The sequence below is a fragment of the Folsomia candida genome, unplaced genomic scaffold (assembly GCF_002217175.1).
Source record: "Folsomia candida strain VU population unplaced genomic scaffold, ASM221717v1 Fcan01_Sc019, whole genome shotgun sequence".
Taxonomy (NCBI): Eukaryota; Metazoa; Arthropoda; class Collembola; order Entomobryomorpha; family Isotomidae; genus Folsomia; species Folsomia candida.
The window spans coordinates 828,939-848,502 of record NW_019091211.1 but is presented as its reverse complement, the minus strand read 5'-3'; the positions used below and the strand labels follow the sequence as shown (position 1 = coordinate 848,502).

Genomic DNA, 19,564 nt, shown 5'->3' with positions numbered 1-19,564 from the left:
TGTGTATCACGGGTTTTAAAATTATGGAACACCAGATTTATGCTATCTTGCATGGCCTGTTTAATAATGCAAATATGTAGTTAAATGTCTAATACATAATTTGTCCAGATTCTGAAACTATCCATACGGTCGAACTCGTAGTTTTAGTTGTCAAAAGTATTTATATGCAATATTTAAAGATGCACTTCCAACCGATATTACACCCTAGACATTTGAAATTTGTTATAAACGTGCATTAATTTATCAAAATAGATTGCCATCAATTCCCATTCCACCAAATAAAAATGTTGCCGGAAAAAAATAAGAGCTAAATTTAAATTTGATTTTTAATTTTTCCTGAATATCAATCTCTGCAAGCGAGTACTGGTCGTAATGCTTTATGCGAGGTTCAACTAGTTATAAATTTGTTTTCGTGTTACCTGCTACTGTATATTGTACGAATTAAAAGACTTGATTGATGCATGTGAGTAAAAACATCACACACTTGTATATTTAATTGTTTTAGTTGGCTCAGTTTAGTCTAATGTAATCATTAATTACGGTTCATAACTTGACGAAATGATTGACACCCTCGATGCATATTCAGCTGTCATTTTGACAGCCAAACATAGTTAGTTAATTGTATTTTAGAAAAATAAATAAACCCTTGTGAAACAGAATGTTACAAAGTGGCGAAACCAAAATCTTGCGTCTGTTGTTAGTGGCATTTTGCTCCATTTTAAAATATCTTCAAACAGATACCCGACATGTTATGCTTGGATGATCTTGACATTTGACCGTTATATGACTTCAAACCGACCTTGAAATTCAAAATGATTGGTTGAATTCCTTTTTAACCTCCTCGTGAAATTGTCGCAGGGGTTAAAAACAAACTTGCATCTAGCTCCCTGATATGTTGTCGAATGGCACTAACTCCATGGCTCCATCATGTTTGAGAGCTTCAATCAGAACCAGACGGACAGGGCAAAGACATGAAGCTAATTTCCCGACTTAATAATTGAACTGGTGTCCGGTGGGGTTGCAGAGTCATGTGCGAATTAAATTGCGTTCTGGAAATTTCCAATTAAGATAACTTCTCGGTATCTCCTGGATAAACAAATAACCGCGTGATGCAATCAACTTATTGTGCAGATCAATTTATGCAACAAGGAAAACTGCATGAAATTATTTAATATAAATTAAAATAAGTCCAATGGGGTAATCATGATATTCTTAGAGTTGAACCCATTAGAAAAAAGCAAAATGAGGAAGCTATATTTTACAATTACAACTTGCATTCTGATGATTGCAAGGTTTCAGATTGCCTGGGGTTCAGGGTCTCAATTCTCCACAGCCCGTGACGTATTTTGTAAGTAAGAATCACATAGAGTACTACGAAATGTATCTGTACATTAAAATATTTATTTTCAGCACCCCTTGTCAGCATGCAGAACGTCATATCAACTAGTTACAACCAATTTCAATTAATCGCTGGCATGACCGGGTTTCCTTCCAGTGGTACCGAAAACGACCCCAAACAATCGATTTTGTCAAATATTGAAGATACGTTGCCAATTCCGTCGTTAAGATTTGACTTTCACTTTAATCTGGAGTACGACTACATAGCAAGTTGGCTCACTGATGAGATGTTCGGATTTATTGAGAGCCGGTAAGACGAATATACCTGAAAAGTATATTTATATAGCTATATCAGTCGCGATGTTAGGTTTATTGCGAAGTTGAGATGCTCGGCTGGTATAGTTTCTTGTGCACAAATTGCTAAAAAATGTTAACAAGTTTATTCATGTATATCTAGCTTTTAGTAAAATCATTATTATTATAGGGTGAAACCCTATTATGGATGTGCCTTGTCCGTCCGTCTGTCTGTCCGTTCGTGCTCTAACTATTGAACGGATTCGAATTTCGATATGCGGTTTTCGCCATCGTGTTTCTAATTTTAAAAGTACGGACAAGTTCGAAGATGGGCATTGTAGGTCGTAAGGTCACGTCGCCACGGCGACAACGCCAACGTTCAAAGATGTCGAATTTTTTGTTTCGACCGTTTTAGACGTATTTTGGGGCGGGGATTTCAAAAATCGACATAATTTTGACGTGCGATGACCGTGTGACCGTGTAGACGACAAAAAATGTCGAAAATGTCGAAATTTGTCGTTTCGACCGTTTTAGACGTATTTTGGGGTGGGGATTTCAAAAATCGACATGGTTTTGACGTGCGATGATCGTGTGACCGTGTAGACGACAAAAAATGTCGAAAATGTCGAAATTTGTCGTTTCGACCGTTTTAGACGTATTTTTGGGCGGGGATTTCAAAAATCGACATGGTTTTGACGTGCGATGACCGTGTGACCGTGTAGACGGACAAAAAATGTCGAATTTTGTCTTTTCAAACGTTCTAGACGTATTTTGGGGCGGGGATTTCAAAAATCGACATGGTTTTGACGTACGATGACCGTGGGGATGGTATTTACGTAAAATATTTCTCTTATAAAAAGTTATCTCATGTGGTTTCACCCTATTGCTACATTTCGTTTGCAACGGTTTATTAGTTTTGAAATTAGTATATGCAGATATTTGGCAAAATTAAACGGATTGAAATTTTTACAGTGCTACGCAATTTTCTTGAAACTTTAGATAAAATTCATACATGGTTCCTACATTATTATTAATACTTTATATCAATATACCTAATATGATCATATATTCAACTACAAATTCTTTTGTTTTTAGACAAGGAATGTTTTCCGGCTTGTCTCAGCTGAAGGACGAATTTTCTATAAAGTTCTTGAACGCAGAAGGAGATTTCCAAGCTTTACTTTCGATTCAGATTCCGGCCCTATTATTTTCGGGAAATTACGAAACAAACATTACAAATTATCCCTTTGCTGTTCCTACACCAGATCAGGAGATTTCGGGTGCAGGTAGCTACAACTCGTCCTTCAGTTTGGTAGAATTTGTTCTACTAGTGGACGGCAGGGCCCGTCTGGATGAGACCGTCAACATAACAAATGTCAACGTTTCTTTCGATTTTACCAATCCCACTTCAGCGTTTTCAAATCTAGCCTTAAAAAGTTGGACTGGTTGGGGAAATGGGGATATTATAACCTGGTTCCGAACCATTCCTGCATTTTCGGACATACCGAAATTCTTTTCTTGGAATCTGGACGAATTCTCATTTTTTCTAGATTTTCAGAGCGTTGCAAATGAAGTTTTTAGATGTTCTTTACAAAATGCGTTTGAGGTAAGGTGCATATACATAATTACTAACATACTGTGTACAAGTATACCCTAAAAAATGCGGTGACAAGCCTGACTCAACGGTCTTGCAATTGTGGTCAGCAACTTGGTTGCAGGGAACGATACCCTGGGTCTTTGTTGGGGTATCAAATGTCCGGAGTCCAATGGTTAACCTCTTGGCTACCAATTACACACATTTGTGTAACGATTTTTTATCACTTGACTACCATAAACTATTTTTCGGAATATTACTTTGCCTACTAATTACACACATTTGTGTAGCAAAATTATTTTTCTTAGCTACCAAAATATGGTTGGAAATTTTACCTTGTCCCGCATATTACAACTTGATAGATTTCCGTTGACTACCAGAATATTTAAAATCCCTGATATAATTACACATATTTGTGTAACTGGTACGCAATGGAAAACGATCTCGTGTGTAATTGGTAGCTAATGGAAATAATTTTGCTACACAAATGTGTGTAATTGGTACGGAACGGAATATTCCCGAGATATAACTGGTAACTAGGAGGTTAATAGGGATTTTGCGGGTTTTTGTGGGGTCTTTGTTAGATTTTGGAGAAAGCTGAAACAATTTTCACTAAACTACAACTTATTGATAGATCAATGAAAATTACATGTTCGGATTCAGTATGAAATTTTTAGCATCTATATTTACGACCTTAATTTTTAAGTAATTTCTCGTTTCCTGTTTGGTTTACATGCTAAGCATAAACTTTTGACTCAAAAATTCGAGTAAATGAAAATACTGAAAATTTCTTGCTGAATTCAAAGATGGATTTAGTGTTACTCTAATATGTACTTTTAGGAATTTTGTTTCATATCTGTAATCTACAAAAAGTCAAAAACCCAAGTTGGGTCACGTCTACTCTACGTGCGTTGGAGTTTCGTGCATATCTACATAAGTATATCGTTCCACTCTATTACAGGATTGCACGCTTATGGATTTACTAGTTTCGAGTACGTAATTAAACAATAAACATACCACTTGCGCCTCGCAAAACGTAATTTTAAAATAATCTTCCATTTAGCCGATTGTGTGAACAAAGCGATTAGCATCGAATGTCTGAGAACCGGGATTTTTCAATTCCATTTTCTTGACGAAACCAGGCCTGACATGTCACTTAGCACGTTTTACACTCCCGTGGGAATTGGTGTCCCCAAATCTAAAGATTCAAGTAATGTTCCACATGGAAATGTTAAGTATACTTCGTCGTCCGGAGAAAATATACACGACATAGGTAACGTCAGTCTTTGTTAAACATGTTTTTCTAGCCATTTGCTTTTAATAATCCAAACTTTGTAAATATTATATAGTTGAAAGTTTGGCTTTCAATTTTTTGGAAACCTTTGACTCCGATGATGGATTATATTTTCAAGTTCCAGTGGAACTGCGAATGTCTTGGAATAGAACTCGGACCCTCGCTTCGCGACTTGCTATGGAAACTGCTGTGGATCTTCCCGCCGTTGATGTAGACTAGCGGTGGAGAAGTTCTCAGCCGGACTGGGCTATTGGAAATTTTAAAGCTTGGTAAATACATACGTGGAATCTGTTCGTTCTCTAGATGCTAGTTAAGATTTACATTGCCGACATTTTTTTATAGGAATTCCGAAATTGTGGGGCTAAACGATGGAGTCAAGACAATTTCCACTCAATTCCTGGGCGAAAGCGGGGCATTTTTAGCCACATATAATATTACATTCCCATACCTAAATATAACGGGGAGTTACGATACCAACATAATTTTTTATAATAGGAAAACAGCATATATTGGGGGTTGGTGGAACCTTGGGGAGGGAGAGATGTATGGGACGGGTGAATATCAATGGAACGTGAGAGATGCAAAATTAAGCCTTACGGTGTGGGGTAATGCACCAATGGATGGGACGATGTCGCTGTCTAATATAGTATTTGAAATGTCCCACGGCGATCGTAACGCATACCTGGATGGTGCAACATTTACAAATATGACAAATATAATGACAAGCTACTTTGGTAATATATCAATGGAACGGTATCCAGAAAACTGGAAACAAGTATATCCAATTTACACAAGCATCATTCAAACTTTTCTATATGATGACACTGCTGGTGTAAGAAACATAACTTTTGAGGATGTTGTCGCCGACCAGCTTATGTGCGCTCTAAATTATGCTATCCAGGTAATTATTGTCTATAATGTATGCATGTAAAAGTGAATATATTTTGACGGACATAAAATAAGAGGTTCTACTGCTCGATGTTACAGGACTGCAACATATTGGACTTGATAATATCAGGCAAGAAGATCATATATGAGAGATATTTTCGTAGACCCATCTAAATCATGAAATGTGCAGATCGGTATGTATTCAATTCCTGTAGATGACTGTCTGCGATTGGATACAAAAGGCGTTAGGACATGGTTTTGACGAATTCGCGGGTGAATATCTCTGGTGGGGAGTTGAATTTTGAACTGATTTTTGGTCAGTTGCAAGATAATACTCTCAAAAAGATATATTTAAAATTTTAGGCCGATAGCTTTATAAATGCCCCCTCCAGTGCCCCCAGAGTTGGAAGGAGCCAAAAAAACACTTTCCAAACTGAATTTCTCATATAGCATGATAACCTATGAGGTCAGAGGTGAATGATTGTTAATATTACAACCCTAGATAATCATTGCATGTAATAATAAAAGAATCTACATCAATTACATAACGTTGGGCCTCCATCGTCGCTGATACTTTTTCATGAAAATTGATAAATCGGACCGTGCACAGGAAAATTGACCTGCTGACCTTGAAAGCGGACCCACTCGGTCAAATGAAGATTGAGGGCAAAGCTCTAAGTGTCCCAAATAATATTAAATTAAACAGTGAAGATTTTGTGTAAACAGTTCTGGAGAACGACCCTAGCTAATCAGCTGTCGCGGAATCCTAAAAACTCGTGAACTTATTTGGAAAATTAATGGTCAATTTTTTTCGAAAATAAATTTTACTAATCTTTTTGTGTCCCCTACTGCAGAACTATTTTATCTACAAGGTACAAGTGACAAAATAATAAAATTATTGCGTTTTGGTTAGTTAGATTATTTCTGAAGTTCGACATCGAAAACGACGGGAACTTTTCCAAAAAATTTATAAGGTCTGATGAAAACTCAGTCCGTGGGGTTTAACCACTTATCAAAATTGTGTCAAAAGTACTTACAGTGCAATATACTATATGTACCTTGGATAAAAACCACGTTAGGGATTTTTAGCATCAAAGTCGTAAAATGTGGGGGCCTTAAAAGTCGAGGAGTTGCGTTCACGAGAGTATTCCATTAGGACAAGTATGAAGCTAGACTACAAAAGGGACTTAAAAGATAAGCATGAGATAAAAGTGGTTTTATATAGTGAAAAACATGCTAAGTCCCTTGATAATAGTCGCAAAGACGAATTTTGCATCAGGACCTAATAAACAAATCTTTCGTTCAACGCCATTTTATAAGAACACTGGTTTGGAAAACTAAAAAAGGACACCTCTCCAAATTTGACCTTGCCTCATTTCGCAGAGTACACAAAATCGGAAGCCAGATATGCTTACCTATAGTTTGAGACATGGGCTTTCACATAAAAAAAGTTAGAAATCTCTACGACTAAAAACCATCCCGCAATTAAGGTATGAATTCGTCAAAACCATGTCCTAACGCCTTTTGTAGGAAGCAAAGTTGCTTTGATGGATCGGAAATGACTGTTAGACAGCCGGCCACGTGGAGCACACCAATTCCTACGGAAAACCAGGAAACATCGATTAGCCCAACAATACATACCACACAATCTCCAACTACGACAAACTCCATTGGAACCACGACCGAATCAACAACTGAATCAAGCACCCATGAACCAGAGAATCCAATTAATCTTAGATTACTACTGAATCAAACCCAAATTCTACTAGATCAGGCTAAGATGCTGCTTGGAATTGTTCAGGCTTCTGTATAAGTATCAAATTTGAAGTTGTATTTAGTTTGTCAAATTAAACATTATACATTTTATACACGATACATTTCGCATTGATCCGAAAATTTATTACGGGGTTTAAATGCTGCAATTTTTGCTAGTATTAAAACATATGCCAATTTCACAAGGAATTAAACTAAAGTAAATCAGGCATAAAAAAATTTACGGAAAAAGTTTGGATTGATTCGTTAAATTTATTCGTCGCCATATGAAAACATAACTCCTGTACTTATGAACTTATGTATGTACATAGTAGCAATTCCGTATTTAATTCAATAATTAATACTCGTAGCTTATAAATTTCTACCATTCATGCATATATTTAAATGCATCGTTATAAGCTTATCTTACTTAAGTACTTCATACTACCATATAACAGCTAAAGTATGTTCCCATTGCTTACTTACAATTCGTAGCAATTGCTCATCAAATTATTGATTCGGGAAATAACGTGTTTTATATCATCTTACAAATACCAACAACTAGTAGGTAATAGTAGGTATGTAACAACTCATTGTAATGAATACAAATGATAAATTTCACGCCAATTTGTTGTTGCATAAAGCCAAATCCATTACATGTTTTTCGAATTTTTGGACTGATTTAATTTGGACCAAAATCAAGCATCATATCGGGATGTCGTAAGGCAATGGCCCACCCCACCGAAGGTCTTAAACTTGCCCCATCCTCCTCCCACTCCATCCCTACCAGTCCTGCAAACATGACCGTGGGGTCCCGCTTCTTGGTAATTTTTTCTTCCAGGATAACTTCCACGTTCACATAGCTCAGTGGAATGTTCTGAATCTCTAACTTCTTATCTGCGGATAAATTACACACGCACATGTACTAGACATCAATTCAATTAATGCGGAGGTTTACTTAACTGATTATACTTTGAAATGTTATACAGGTCAGAAATATTTTCAGAAGCACAAACAAAGTAAATACGTAAGACGTGTGTATCATTTTCAAGGTAATGAAATATGTAGCAAAATTTTTATAAGCGTAAGATTTTCACGTTGCACAATTAATTTGAAAAGTGTATAAAAATCTCAAAGGCAAATTCATAACCTAAAAAATGAATTGGAGATCAGTGGTTTGTTTACATTTTGTAAAGATAATAAAATTTTGCAACTTATCTGAAGTTACAAAAAGCTTGGCGTTGAATCATATTTTATTGCGAAAAAATTACTTACAATTTTGCAAATTTCCATCCTCATCAAAGAAACAGAACGCTGTTATCCACCCCGTCAGAAACGTTTTCGTCACCGATCCTGACCCCCACCCTTTATTATAATATTCATACTTGCAAATCCTCCCCCACCATCTTGTCTTGGCTTTGCCTTCTTTTGCAGCAATAAATTGGCGGAGAATCTTCTTCAGCTTCTTCACCCACTTTTCTAACCCCTCGTACTCCTTCAGCTTATCGAGCCGCTTATCAATTTTCACCCAATCGGCGACACTTCCTTCCAAAATTACTTCCGGAATACCGCACAGCGTATACTGACAAATGTATTCAAAATATTTTTGCATGCTCGCCATGAAAATGACGCCACACGAGATGACATCATTTTCCGTCGTGGTGGAAAAATTGGGTAAAATCCAGTCCTTGATTTTGCTATCGGTTAAATTTAGGTCGACCGTTTTTCCCATGATCTTGACAAATTCGTCGTACCGTATCGTATCGATGGATGCGACGCCCATGTCGACTTTGAGGGTTTTCTTACCCTTAAAGTTGACAAATGAGGTGCGCAAATTTTCCGAATTCTTATTCACGTAGAAGGAAAACTGTGTCATGATTGCGATCCACACGTCGTCCGGGCGGAGGATGAGGTTTTTGTGGTGGTTGTAGCATTTCAGGACCGTGTCGACCAAGCCGTTTCTTTCGACGAGGGTGGTGGTGTTGGTTAGCGGTGACGAGCGTAGAATTCTGGCACAGGAGAGTTTTCCGTAAAGTGGTAAGTTTTCAAAGTTTGGTAATTCGTGTTGTGACTGCTTTTGTTCGAGAGTGAAGGGAATTGCAATATTTTTTGTAACACGGAATCTGGTTTGAGTGGAAGTAGTCATTTTTATATTATTTGGCAACTCACTTTTGTACGAGCTGGGGATCTATGTTCCACAATTATGACTAAGAAATCGTTGGAGTCTGGATTTTGATTTATATAATGGGCGACAGATGCATGAGTTTAGCCAGAATATTGAGAGCGTATTTTTGTTTGGGGGTGCAATATACGTACGAGTGACTACGTGACTAATATACTGTGTTTCCCCGAAGTGCTAGCTATGTTAAGGTGTAAACAGGATTATCTGGTCAATAAAAGGAGCCGTTAAGTGTATTGATTTTCGGTAATCGATGTGTGTCATAAAATTGAAGCGTATCTGCAAGTGAGAGAATTCTCGAGTGAAAACATTCTGTCTCATTTGGGCAATAAAGTGAGTGAGACGATGTCTTGTTTATGTGAGATCATACGTAAATAGATTAAGCATTTAGCACACTCAGGACCCCAGATTTTCTAGAATTGTGTTTATTGGTTACCAGAAAAGTTCATGTTTTGTAGGTCCGTACATAAGCAAGAGCGTACAGAATTACTGAGTATGCATATTTCATCTTTATTGTGATTAATCTCTATTTATGTCTGTATTTATCGATGTATGTACAAACGTGTAAGCATGAAAAAGCAATTAATACATTTGCGATTTACAAGGAAAACAATAATTTATGACAATGTGCAACTTAATGTAAATAATTTTACTATCCTGAAAATGTAAGATTTCCAAGTATCTTTACATACAATTACAGGTGTTTACTCTTACACGTGCGGTGTAGAATTTCCAAGAGTGAGATGTTTCTCCTGTGATATTCCGATGCAAAGGTGATCCCAAGTTTCGATAAAGGTATAAATGAAAACTTCAGATTTCCAAGATTTCGGATGTCAAACTTTCTTGAATTATAAATTACGGCATTCGACATTACGAAAAATACTTTAGGTATTTACATATGTACATAGAGGAAAATTAGTACCTCTGTTATTGCTACATATAGACCCTAGTTTATATCATCTTAAGATTAGATTAGATACTATGTATGTAAAGTGATCATTTCACATCTATTTATTTTTATGCAGTTGGGAACTGAGAATGTCTAGAAATACTGAAAAGCCATACATATTCAAACACCTGAGAAACACCAGAGAAGAAATAATTGAAAAACAGCATTAAAAAGCAGGGCTTCAATTGGTCCAGAGAGAGGCGACGTTTCGTCGTTTCTTCTACAATATGGTCAACACCAGTAATGTTTTTCACCTCATCCCGAATAATTCGCTTAGTCCCCCTCGTAAAGAATCTATCATACCTCATCCCCCACCACGAATAAATCCCATTATCCTGGAAGGTCTGCAAATGTTTTGCAAATGACTCCCCAACCACATTGTTTGACGCGTACCAACCCCACGCTAGTTTAACCAGGCGGAAATCAGCATTTCTAACTTCAAAAAATCTATTCGTTCCTCTCATTAAGATCGCGAAGTAGATCAATTCCTCATTTCTCAGTAAGGCGACAAATTTCCTTTCTATTTTGATCTCTCCAACCGATCCAGTATAACTTAGGGCAACAATGGGTTTATTAAACATGCCGAGATCGTGTTTATATCCGCCAACCGTTTTGACTCTAGACTTTGGAATATTTGCATCGTGGAGGAGATTGTCTCCCACGGCGAAATCCGCGGAATGCGTAAAAGTATAAATGGCTAGATCAGATTGGTGCAAAATAGCGGGAAAAGTGTCCGGAATGCCGACCGGGGTTGGAGTGGACATAAAAAAGACGTAAACTAGATCAGAGTAGGTATTTGTGATAATGATCATCATTAAGGACCAGGTGGCGATAAGCCAGCCCCCTTGGCGGGTGCGCCTTAATTGTTTCTCAATTGAAGGCACCGAGTTTTCAAGAATTGTTGAGACACACCAAAAAAGGGCGGACGGAAAGAGGGAAAGTTTCCGATTTTCAGGGGAGGCGATAATCGACATGGTAAGCGCCATAAGGATCCCTGAGACGATTAGAAAGGTCCAGGTGTACTGATCGAAAGGCTCCGTCAAAAAAAGGTTTAATGCAAGTTCGCTCTTATTTACGAAAATTGTGTACGACAAGCCTCCAACGTAGTGTACGAAAGGAAATAAACGAATATGACGGGTCGTTGGAACATCTTTGGTTGGGGCGAAATTGACAAATTTTAGGCTTTGTTTGTCATTTCGTTGCTGGGGCGAGGAGAGATTTTTTCTTAGGATGAAATCCAGCAGGATGCACCATTTGGGTGGGAAAACAATATTGACTCGTGTCTTGTAATAGGAAGAGTAACGACTGACCTCGTCACTGGTGCAGTAGTGGAAATAATATTTTGCTACGCCAAAGTTTCTGAGGGAAGAGTCGAAATTGACGTGACTATCGCTGCTGTGTAGATAGACTTGAAATCCGTTCATATCTTTGAGCAGATTTGACCAATAGGTTTGAATTTCTGTGGCTAAACAGGTCGGAGTCGGGCATTTTAGTTCTGAAAATTTTTGCAAGTTTGGGGTTAAAATGTGAATTTTTTTAAGGTGATGGTCGGGGTCTAAATGCAGAAAAATTGCTTTAGTTATGATGGATTTGGTGAGTAAATATTTTGTAAGTTTGTCAAGATTAGGCGTGAGAGGATTTGTAAAAATGATAAAATCCGAAGTTCGCTCGTTAGGATGGGAATTTTCAAGGAATTTGTGGAATAAAGTGGTATTTTGGAAGTTGAGAACTTGAATGAAACAAAACATTTTGCGCATGTCAGGTTTTGGAGGGGGATGAGTTTTGTAAGATATTTGTTTTCGGAGGACGGGAGAAGTGACGATGGTAAGATTGGTTATGTCTTGGAAATTTGTAATTTCTAGGATGCAGTGAGTAAAGAAAGATAGAAAATTTGCAAGGGCAAACATTATGGAGTTTCTGAGAATATTATCAAGTTTTTAGGCTTAGGAGGGAAACTATATATTTGCATATTTATTAACTGTAAACCAACTTCCTTCTAGATTTTTTTATTACTGTTTGTCCTAACTTTATAGTAATTTTGTAATTCATATCGAGCTTATAATTGAGCTTTAAACCTCTTAAACCGGATGGAACATATTACACAAAAGGAACAACAATTTGCATAAGTTTACCAATTATTCATTTAGATTAATAAGATACATAGAAGGAAAACTAGAGTTTTTTAGAATTTTTATAACGTCCAAAGTATAATTGAATAATTACAATTGACCATTCGAGCACGCATGCAAAAGTGTAGGTAGCAAAATTATATTTATAGTGTGATAGTGTTGCAAAAAATCGTTCAGCCTACAGTACATCCGTTTTCTACGTCATTTTTATAATTTAGATATGTACACATACCAATCTAGAGCTTATCAGAACTGTCAGAACCTTTCGTTATGCATACGAATGTACATAAAATGTACATTTGTACGCATAAATTATGTTATGTTGACAGTCTGTAAGTACAAAATGGCTTGCCGTCTAATTTGGGTATCAAATGTAAAATGAAATGTATGACTTTGACAAATGAGTCAAAATATTATCTTGGTTGTAGTTTGATAAATTAAATTCTAAATTAGTTCCAGAAAAGATGCCATAAAAATCCGCAATACTTTGTCGGCAGGGTTTCAACTGGGATAATAACACTGACAACGTACTTGTGAGCGTACTCACGTCACCCTTAGCATATCTCGCATATTTCGCAAATTGAGCATAGCAACATAACTTGCGAAGTTTTGCGAGATATGCGAGATTTCGCAAAAAAATTGCTTGAAAACCATGGGATTTTTTTCGCAAATTTACCCAGCAATTGAGCATGTCCTTATTTCGCAAAATTATTTAGCAAAGTAATTATGCAAGAGAAATTACAGAAATCCATGGAAACAATGCCAAAATGGGTGTTTTTCTGTAGATTCGCGAGATTGGAGAGTTTTGCGAAGTCATATTTTGCAAATCCCCTCACGACAGAAATATTTTGATCTTCGCAAGTTTGCTAAATGAGTTGCGATGCGAAATAAGACGTTGTCGTGAGTACGCCCACTTTGTCATTTACATAGGTGACTTCTGTGATTTTTAAAGCCTTGGATGTCTTCACCAATTATGATTTCTGTAATTTGTAATATATGTAACTCGGAGAAAGTGAACACTTTCTTTAAAATACATTTTAGGACTAGTTTGTATACCAACTTGATATTGGGATTGATCATAAAATTCTGATCATTTTGATGTGTGACTTGAGCCGATTTATATTTAGAAAGTTGTATTTAAAATTCGATTTGCTAAAGATGAAAACAAACTCAGAATTTTATGCCGAATCCGAATCTAGTTTTAAACTAAAGAAAGTTGTTCCATTTTACCATATAGTCAAAGAAATGATGTGATTTTGCAAACACTGATTGCCAAATACTATGGTGCATAAAAACGTAACAATCAATTCTCCTCAGCTACATACATATATATAATATTTAAAACTGAATTTTCTACCCTTGTTTAGGGAAATATATCATAAATGCTCTCACTTCGAGGATTGATGGGTTGAGATGTGCTTCGTTGAACTGGAACTGGTTGCACTTGCATCCCCACTGGAGCAGAGAATTGATGACCGGAAGTGCTACCAATATTATTACGTGATCGTTCGACAACTTCAGTATACTACATAGAAACAATTCATGTCATCATTTCCGGTCTCATTATCCATTTGAAGTTGTCGATGTCTTACGAAATCTGGCTCGAGACGAAATATCATCTCGTCAAGGGGTGTTATCACGGGTCGTATTTCCTCCCGAGTTTGGGGATCAGGCCGGCGTCCTACTCTCACGTGCTCAACATCGGATTGGAAAAGTGACGCAATTCCTCCTCGTCGGTTAAATTTTGGTTCCGGGGGCGATGCTGAAGCCACATTTTCCATGTCAAAGGTTGGTGGAGACGCGGAGAAAGTCCGAGGTTTGTTACCATAGCGAGAAAAACGACTCCATGGTCGCTCATTGATCACTTCGACGGTGGGAAGGACGTATCTTTGGCGTATTCCCTTTTTCGGGCTTTGGTTAAAATCTCCAAGCTCAAAGTCGTTTTCCATTTCGATACTGAGAAATTAATTATGAATTATGAAATACTTTTGAAATTGTGAATTTAAAGTTTCATGAAAAAAGTCATAAAAAGCTTAAACAAATAATTGTTTTACTTACAAATACTTTTGAGAATTATTGCGTCTTATTGGCAAGATGCTAATATCAATTTTAAAGTCTTAATTACACAATTGAGCGAATCGTTATATTAAATTTTATGTATAATGTGATGCAAAAAGTGGCTGGATCTCCGGAATTTATGAGAACGCGTACTTGGAAAAGGAAGCTTGCAACTGAGCGAGCATCTATTACATAACTAGTACGTATTTTGTTTGAAATCAATAAATGCATCCATGTCCGATTTATGAGGTGCGTCACTTAGTTTTTATGTATCACCCAATCATGTGCAAAAAATACAAGTACATATCTACATAAACTTATTGACTCAAGTTAGAGAATATTTAATTAGCCACGATTACGTACATAATACCAACGAAGCCACCCATGCAGTTTTAATCCGGTGTAAAAAAACGGTGTAGGGGAAAGCCAAGTGCGACCAGTGGGAGGGTTCATTGAGCAAAAATACACTTCAGATTAATTTTGATAAGTATGTAAACATGATATGCAAATTAGTCCGATCCACCTTTTGTTGTGCCCTCAACTCTAGTCTTCATTTCATGTACATATGTAAGTATGTAACTACATAAATATCCTTGTCTTTCATGCAACTATTTATGTGCATACAAACATATGTAGATACACGCATATTTATGTGAGTAAAGTCCAGTCTATTTTACGGATTGACAATTTCATACCCGATTTCATGAAGAGTCATGATATTTATTTATAAAAACATAAGAAATTGCAAATAAACTAATCTTGGATTAGAAAACAAATAATATCTTAAAAGAGAAAACCGAAAATAACCTAAATTATAAATTAGCCAGAAATGTCAATATTTTATAAAATCTTCGATCTTAAACTTTGCATAATCTCCTCGTCTCCTTATCTATACACTTCTAGAAATCTCAAGGTTTCTTTCCAAATTAAAAACAATAATTAACCTAGAAATAATATACTTATAAACTCATAACAGAACTTTAGACTGTTTTGAATCGCTTTTATTTATCAGGTTTTTCCACCCCTTCGTCTGCATTCTCCTTTCCTTCTATAGGAAAATTAGGAATCTCAGTGTTCTCCTCTTGTGTCTCGGCGAAATCTTTTTTAACCTGGTCGAAAAGCTTTTTCTTAACAAGATCGGATTTCTTGGCTGCGTCTGAGTGCGAACCTGGCCCAGGTTTCGAGTCATCTTCGTCAAGCTATGGATCATTTGTAAATTCGTGTCATTCGATTAATTAAATATTTGATGGGATGAATAGGTCATATTACCTGATTATCTCGTAGTGAAAGTTTAGCTAGGGAAGTTTCCACCTTTCCGATCTTTCCCTCTTTGATTGCAATCATCTTGTCGAAACAAAATTCAATCAGTTTGACAGCCTTGAATTGCTCCCCGATTTTTAAAAGGTCACTGATTTCCTTTCTGGATGGGATGGATTTGCGAAAAGTGGTGACATTTCCGGTGTAGATAAACTGTGGCGCAGAAAATAGAAAATGCGTAAATCTTAAATACAGATATACATATGTAATACATAACGAAGTTTTCAAGATTAACCTCCTTGCTACCAGTTAATTTTCGGAAATATTCCATGAATGACGCGTATTTCAAAATAATTTGACACAATATTTTGTCACAAATATTATAAATTACAAGATTAGTCCGAAATTACCTCAATCATTCTTTTAAACTGGTCCAAATCCAGATTTGATTGCGACAAGATTGCATACCAGGCATTTTCCCCATTGGATTTTCGTTCCGTCCTCACAATTTTCGCGAGCCGTTTCGAACCTTGCGAGACGATTTCGGAATCCACATGAACATAAGAGTCCGTCGTGTCCCAGTAATTCCCGATAAGGAACATGAAATCTGTACCTTCGCCTTGTTTGGAGAGCTCATAAAGTTCGGCACGATCCGTAGTTGTGACACGTTTTTTCGGGCTGAATGGAACTTTGGGTTTCTGAAAAAATAAGAAACTTTGTATTGGTACACTTACATATTTCGAAATTTCCGTGATTTTTAAAACTTACAAAATTTGTAATGTCCTTAGTAATCTTGACGCCACTGGAAGAAGCCATTCTGTTTTAAGTTTTGTGCGGAATTTATCTGACTTAAACTCACAAATTTAGTTACTGGAGAAGTGAAGGGTGTGATCCTCTTGGTGGTTTGGGGAGTAAAGAATTAAGAATTATTTTATTTATGACAATGCTGGTTTCTAGTTGTCCTCTTTACCTGTGAAGAATGAGTGGGATGATACCTTTGTAAATTATTTTTGTGCTGGACAGGATGTGTTACTTTGAAATACACTTACATACATACATACACTTCTTTAAGGGATATGTACATATGAATAGTCACATGCACAGAATATAAAGGTACGAACATTGCTGACCTTTCAATAAAATTACCTTCAGGGAATTAATAACTTTATCAATATTTCGTGTAAGCGTTGTACACATACCGAATGCATGTAATGTATGCATTTCCATGCATGATACATATGTATGTACTGTACATACATACTTAAATTTGTACGTCTTAAACCCAGGTTTGGTATATTTATGTAAATCACATCCACTACTTTAATTTATCAGATAAAATATTTATTAACGGTTTAAACACCAAGTTAGTTTTATCCATATTTGTGTCTCATGATTTTACATATGTATGTCGTATGTACATAAGTAAATTTACTATCTGAAACCTTGTAAAAATTTGCATTAAAAGATCTCTCAAAAAATAATCCAACCTCTTTGAACTACGTACATTAATACATACATGTAAATACATGTTTGGCCTAAAAATTTTCAAAAACAAATATGTCCACTTATTTACATGCACAATTTAATTTTCAACTATTAAATACTAATAAATAATTACTAAATATGCACCAATGTACCACCGGTATTAAATGAAAGCGTAACTTCAACTCCAAAGATGACCAGCGATACTGCACACAACACCAACAATATGACAACATAACCAAGAAATACATCTATCCGTATATTGTCTTGATTAATTGTTGGGCGATTACAAATCCCACCACTAACACTTTCACTCCCGAAACAGTTAAACGTCTCCTTGTACGCAACCCTTTCCCTGTATTCTTGCGCAAGATGATAATAAGTCTGCCACATGTTGTAATGTCCAGACTCGTACAGGGCGATTACACCCCGCTCGATAAAACTGAAGGTGAACAATCGACTACAACTCCACTTGTAGACCATTGAAAGTCCCCCCGTTTTTGGCGAAGATTTCCCCCAGATGGCACGAAAATTCGGAAATTGTGCCGTCAAAAAATTTGAAAACTTTTCTAACGTTCGTTTTGTATCAAAAATAACGAACCGTTTTGGAGAAAGGGTAACATTCTTTACGGTCACGTGTTTCATTAAGGAATTTACAAAAAGTCGGCTAAGCGGTAACATCAAGGACCAGTTGTCCCTTTCGATTTCTTCCTCATCGATGTCACCTTCATCCACAAAATCGTCAAACTTTGCGTACAATTTCTTCAAAATGGACGGATGTTGGAGGCCCATTTCTTCATTAACTTTCACAATGTGGGTCAGAAGTGCGTCGAATTCTTTATAGTGTGCCGACACAAAGGCGAGATCAGATTTATCGACGAGTTCAGAGATGTCGTCAGGCTCACTAATTTTCACTGGTGAGACAACCACGGAAAGAATCATGGATTTGTAATAGTTCGAAAATCCCAGAGCTATAAACATCCAAAATGCCATGGAAATTCGGGCCGTGTTTAAAAGAGGGATTTGATTACGAGTATCTTTCAGCAAATTAGGATGTGACTGTTCTGATAAGTTTCCGAAAATTATGAGGAACGAAGAAACTAATTCATTTGCATAATTCCTAAGGGAAAAATGTACCAAGAAAAATAGCATGATTGACACCATTATTCCCGAAGATGCCACTAACAGCCACAACTGCCAGTGGAAACATTGTGCTAATCTAGTCAAGCTAAAGTTCTGGGATATCTCGACGACTAAAATGTGCCCGAAATGATCCGTCCTTCCCGCCACGTTTATGGCGTCGTGTCGTCCATTTCTCTCCCGCATATCGGCGTATGACCATCGGTCCATGTACAAATAGTCGTGGTAGTACTCGGACACAATTGTGACCACGGTTCTCCCCTCCTTTGTCCAGCCCAGGGTGTAATTGTGGTGTCCTTGAAGCACCGTTAGAGCACAGGTGGAAGCTATTTCTCTACCGGTTACGATATTTCCGAGGTAACAGGCTTCCTCAGAAATTAGCGGCATTCTGATGGAAAGTACGAGATGCTGGAGAAAATTGTGGTGCAGGTCCGACCAGATTTTAAAAATTGTGGGTAAATTTACTAAACCATTTTTGAGATTAATTGTACGATACACTTTATCCAAACAGTGATAGCAAACGGGGGACAGTTTGTTTTCTACCGTGTCAAGGACAAACATTGGGGATGGAGTGAAAAAGTCGAAAGTTTCGGCTGCATCTAGAAGGTAGTCCATGCTGGAGAGGAAAACCCACGGTATTTCGGCGTATTTTTCGAGAAAAAATGGTATGTCGGTGATTATCAGGATTAGGTCGGAAATTCTATTCAAGTTTGCGAGAGATCGTTCCTCGTAGAATATGTTTCGCCAGAAGGCTTTCAAGAGAGAGTGGTGAATCTCGTGGGGTAGTTTCTGGACGAAATAAAGCTTTAGAAAACAGGGGGAATGTTTCCTCTGATGGTAGTCGTACCGGATGGGGTCATCGTATGGGGATGATACTAGGATAAATAAATAACATGCAAATAATGAAGTGAGATGGAATAAAGGTGCATTTATACGGCACTCCTTGCTAATTTGTGCCATAGTTAAATTATCACATTGGCGCAAGTTTGCAACGAGTGATGTATAAATCCACCTTAAAATTTGTAATATATCTTTTGTAAACCAACCTTTTATTTCACCTTGTAAATCAATTTTATTATGTGTCTTTAAAGTAAAGGGTGAGAAATTAGTGGTGATTGAGGCTTGGAGGGATTGAAACGAAGAAAGTTCAAGGATACTATTTTGTTGGTTTATTGTTATTTGGAGCGTACAGTTTTGAAAAGAGTTTAAT

General features: G+C 36.9%; 3 protein-coding genes across 5 annotated transcripts; 1 reads left to right on the top strand and 2 right to left on the bottom strand.

Annotated features, from left to right (window-relative positions):
- Positions 1-1,128: 1,128 nt before the first annotated feature.
- On the top strand, positions 1,129-7,285 carry LOC110857834. 3 transcript variants are annotated; one of them, XM_035858239.1, is made up of 9 exons: positions 1,129-1,348; positions 1,411-1,648; positions 2,728-3,238; positions 4,188-4,218; positions 4,290-4,499; positions 4,576-4,789; positions 4,863-5,421; positions 5,508-5,602; positions 6,982-7,285. In XM_035858239.1, the coding sequence occupies exons 1-6, from the start codon at positions 1,204-1,206 to the stop codon at positions 4,737-4,739; spliced, it is 1,299 nt and encodes a 432-aa protein (XP_035714132.1). In that variant the 5' UTR covers positions 1,129-1,203; the 3' UTR covers positions 4,740-4,789; positions 4,863-5,421; positions 5,508-5,602; positions 6,982-7,285. The 3 variants fall into 3 exon arrangements, with proteins under 3 accessions (XP_035714132.1, XP_035714131.1, XP_035714130.1); XM_035858238.1 differs by having other exon boundaries at positions 6,978-7,285; XM_035858237.1 differs by having other exon boundaries at positions 5,508-5,652; positions 6,939-7,285.
- A 128-nt stretch (positions 7,286-7,413) lies between these two features.
- LOC118438290 lies at positions 7,414-9,405 on the bottom strand. Its single transcript, XM_035858240.1, has 2 exons — positions 8,436-9,405; positions 7,414-8,057 (listed from the first exon to the last, which is right to left on the bottom strand). Exons 1-2 carry the CDS (start codon positions 9,304-9,306, stop codon positions 7,843-7,845), a joined length of 1,086 nt encoding a protein of 361 aa, XP_035714133.1. The 5' UTR covers positions 9,307-9,405; the 3' UTR covers positions 7,414-7,842.
- Positions 9,406-15,155: 5,750 nt separating this feature from the next.
- LOC110857646 lies at positions 15,156-16,662 on the bottom strand. Its single transcript, XM_022106247.2, has 4 exons — positions 16,501-16,662; positions 16,143-16,430; positions 15,745-15,945; positions 15,156-15,674 (listed from the first exon to the last, which is right to left on the bottom strand). Exons 1-4 carry the CDS (start codon positions 16,546-16,548, stop codon positions 15,477-15,479), a joined length of 735 nt encoding a protein of 244 aa, XP_021961939.1. The 5' UTR covers positions 16,549-16,662; the 3' UTR covers positions 15,156-15,476.
- Positions 16,663-19,564: the final 2,902 nt, after the last annotated feature.

What these genes read in the sequence shown, in the direction of transcription:
- LOC110857646 (XM_022106247.2), bottom strand. Translation starts at nt 16,548, where the DNA reads ATGGCTTCTTCCAGTGGCGTCAAGATTACTAAGGACATTACAAATTTT. An exon ending in CTAAGGACATTACAAATTTT is followed by an intron (nt 16,431 to 16,500) that starts GTAAGTTTTAAA and finishes TTATTTTTTCAG; the next exon opens with AAACCCAAAGTTCCATTCAG. An exon ending in AGTTTAAAAGAATGATTGAG is followed by an intron (nt 15,946 to 16,142) that starts GTAATTTCGGAC and finishes TCTGCGCCACAG; the next exon opens with TTTATCTACACCGGAAATGT.
- LOC118438290 (XM_035858240.1), bottom strand. Translation starts at nt 9,306, where the DNA reads ATGACTACTTCCACTCAAACCAGATTCCGTGTTACAAAAAATATTGCA. An exon ending in GGATGGAAATTTGCAAAATT is followed by an intron (nt 8,058 to 8,435) that starts GTAAGTAATTTT and finishes ATTTATCCGCAG; the next exon opens with ATAAGAAGTTAGAGATTCAG.
- LOC110857834 (XM_035858239.1), top strand. Translation starts at nt 1,204, where the DNA reads ATGATATTCTTAGAGTTGAACCCATTAGAAAAAAGCAAAATGAGGAAG. An exon ending in CTTTACAAAATGCGTTTGAG is followed by an intron (nt 3,239 to 4,187) that starts GTAAGGTGCATA and finishes ACTCTATTACAG; the next exon opens with GATTGCACGCTTATGGATTT. An exon ending in AGAAAATATACACGACATAG is followed by an intron (nt 4,500 to 4,575) that starts GTAACGTCAGTC and finishes AATATTATATAG; the next exon opens with TTGAAAGTTTGGCTTTCAAT.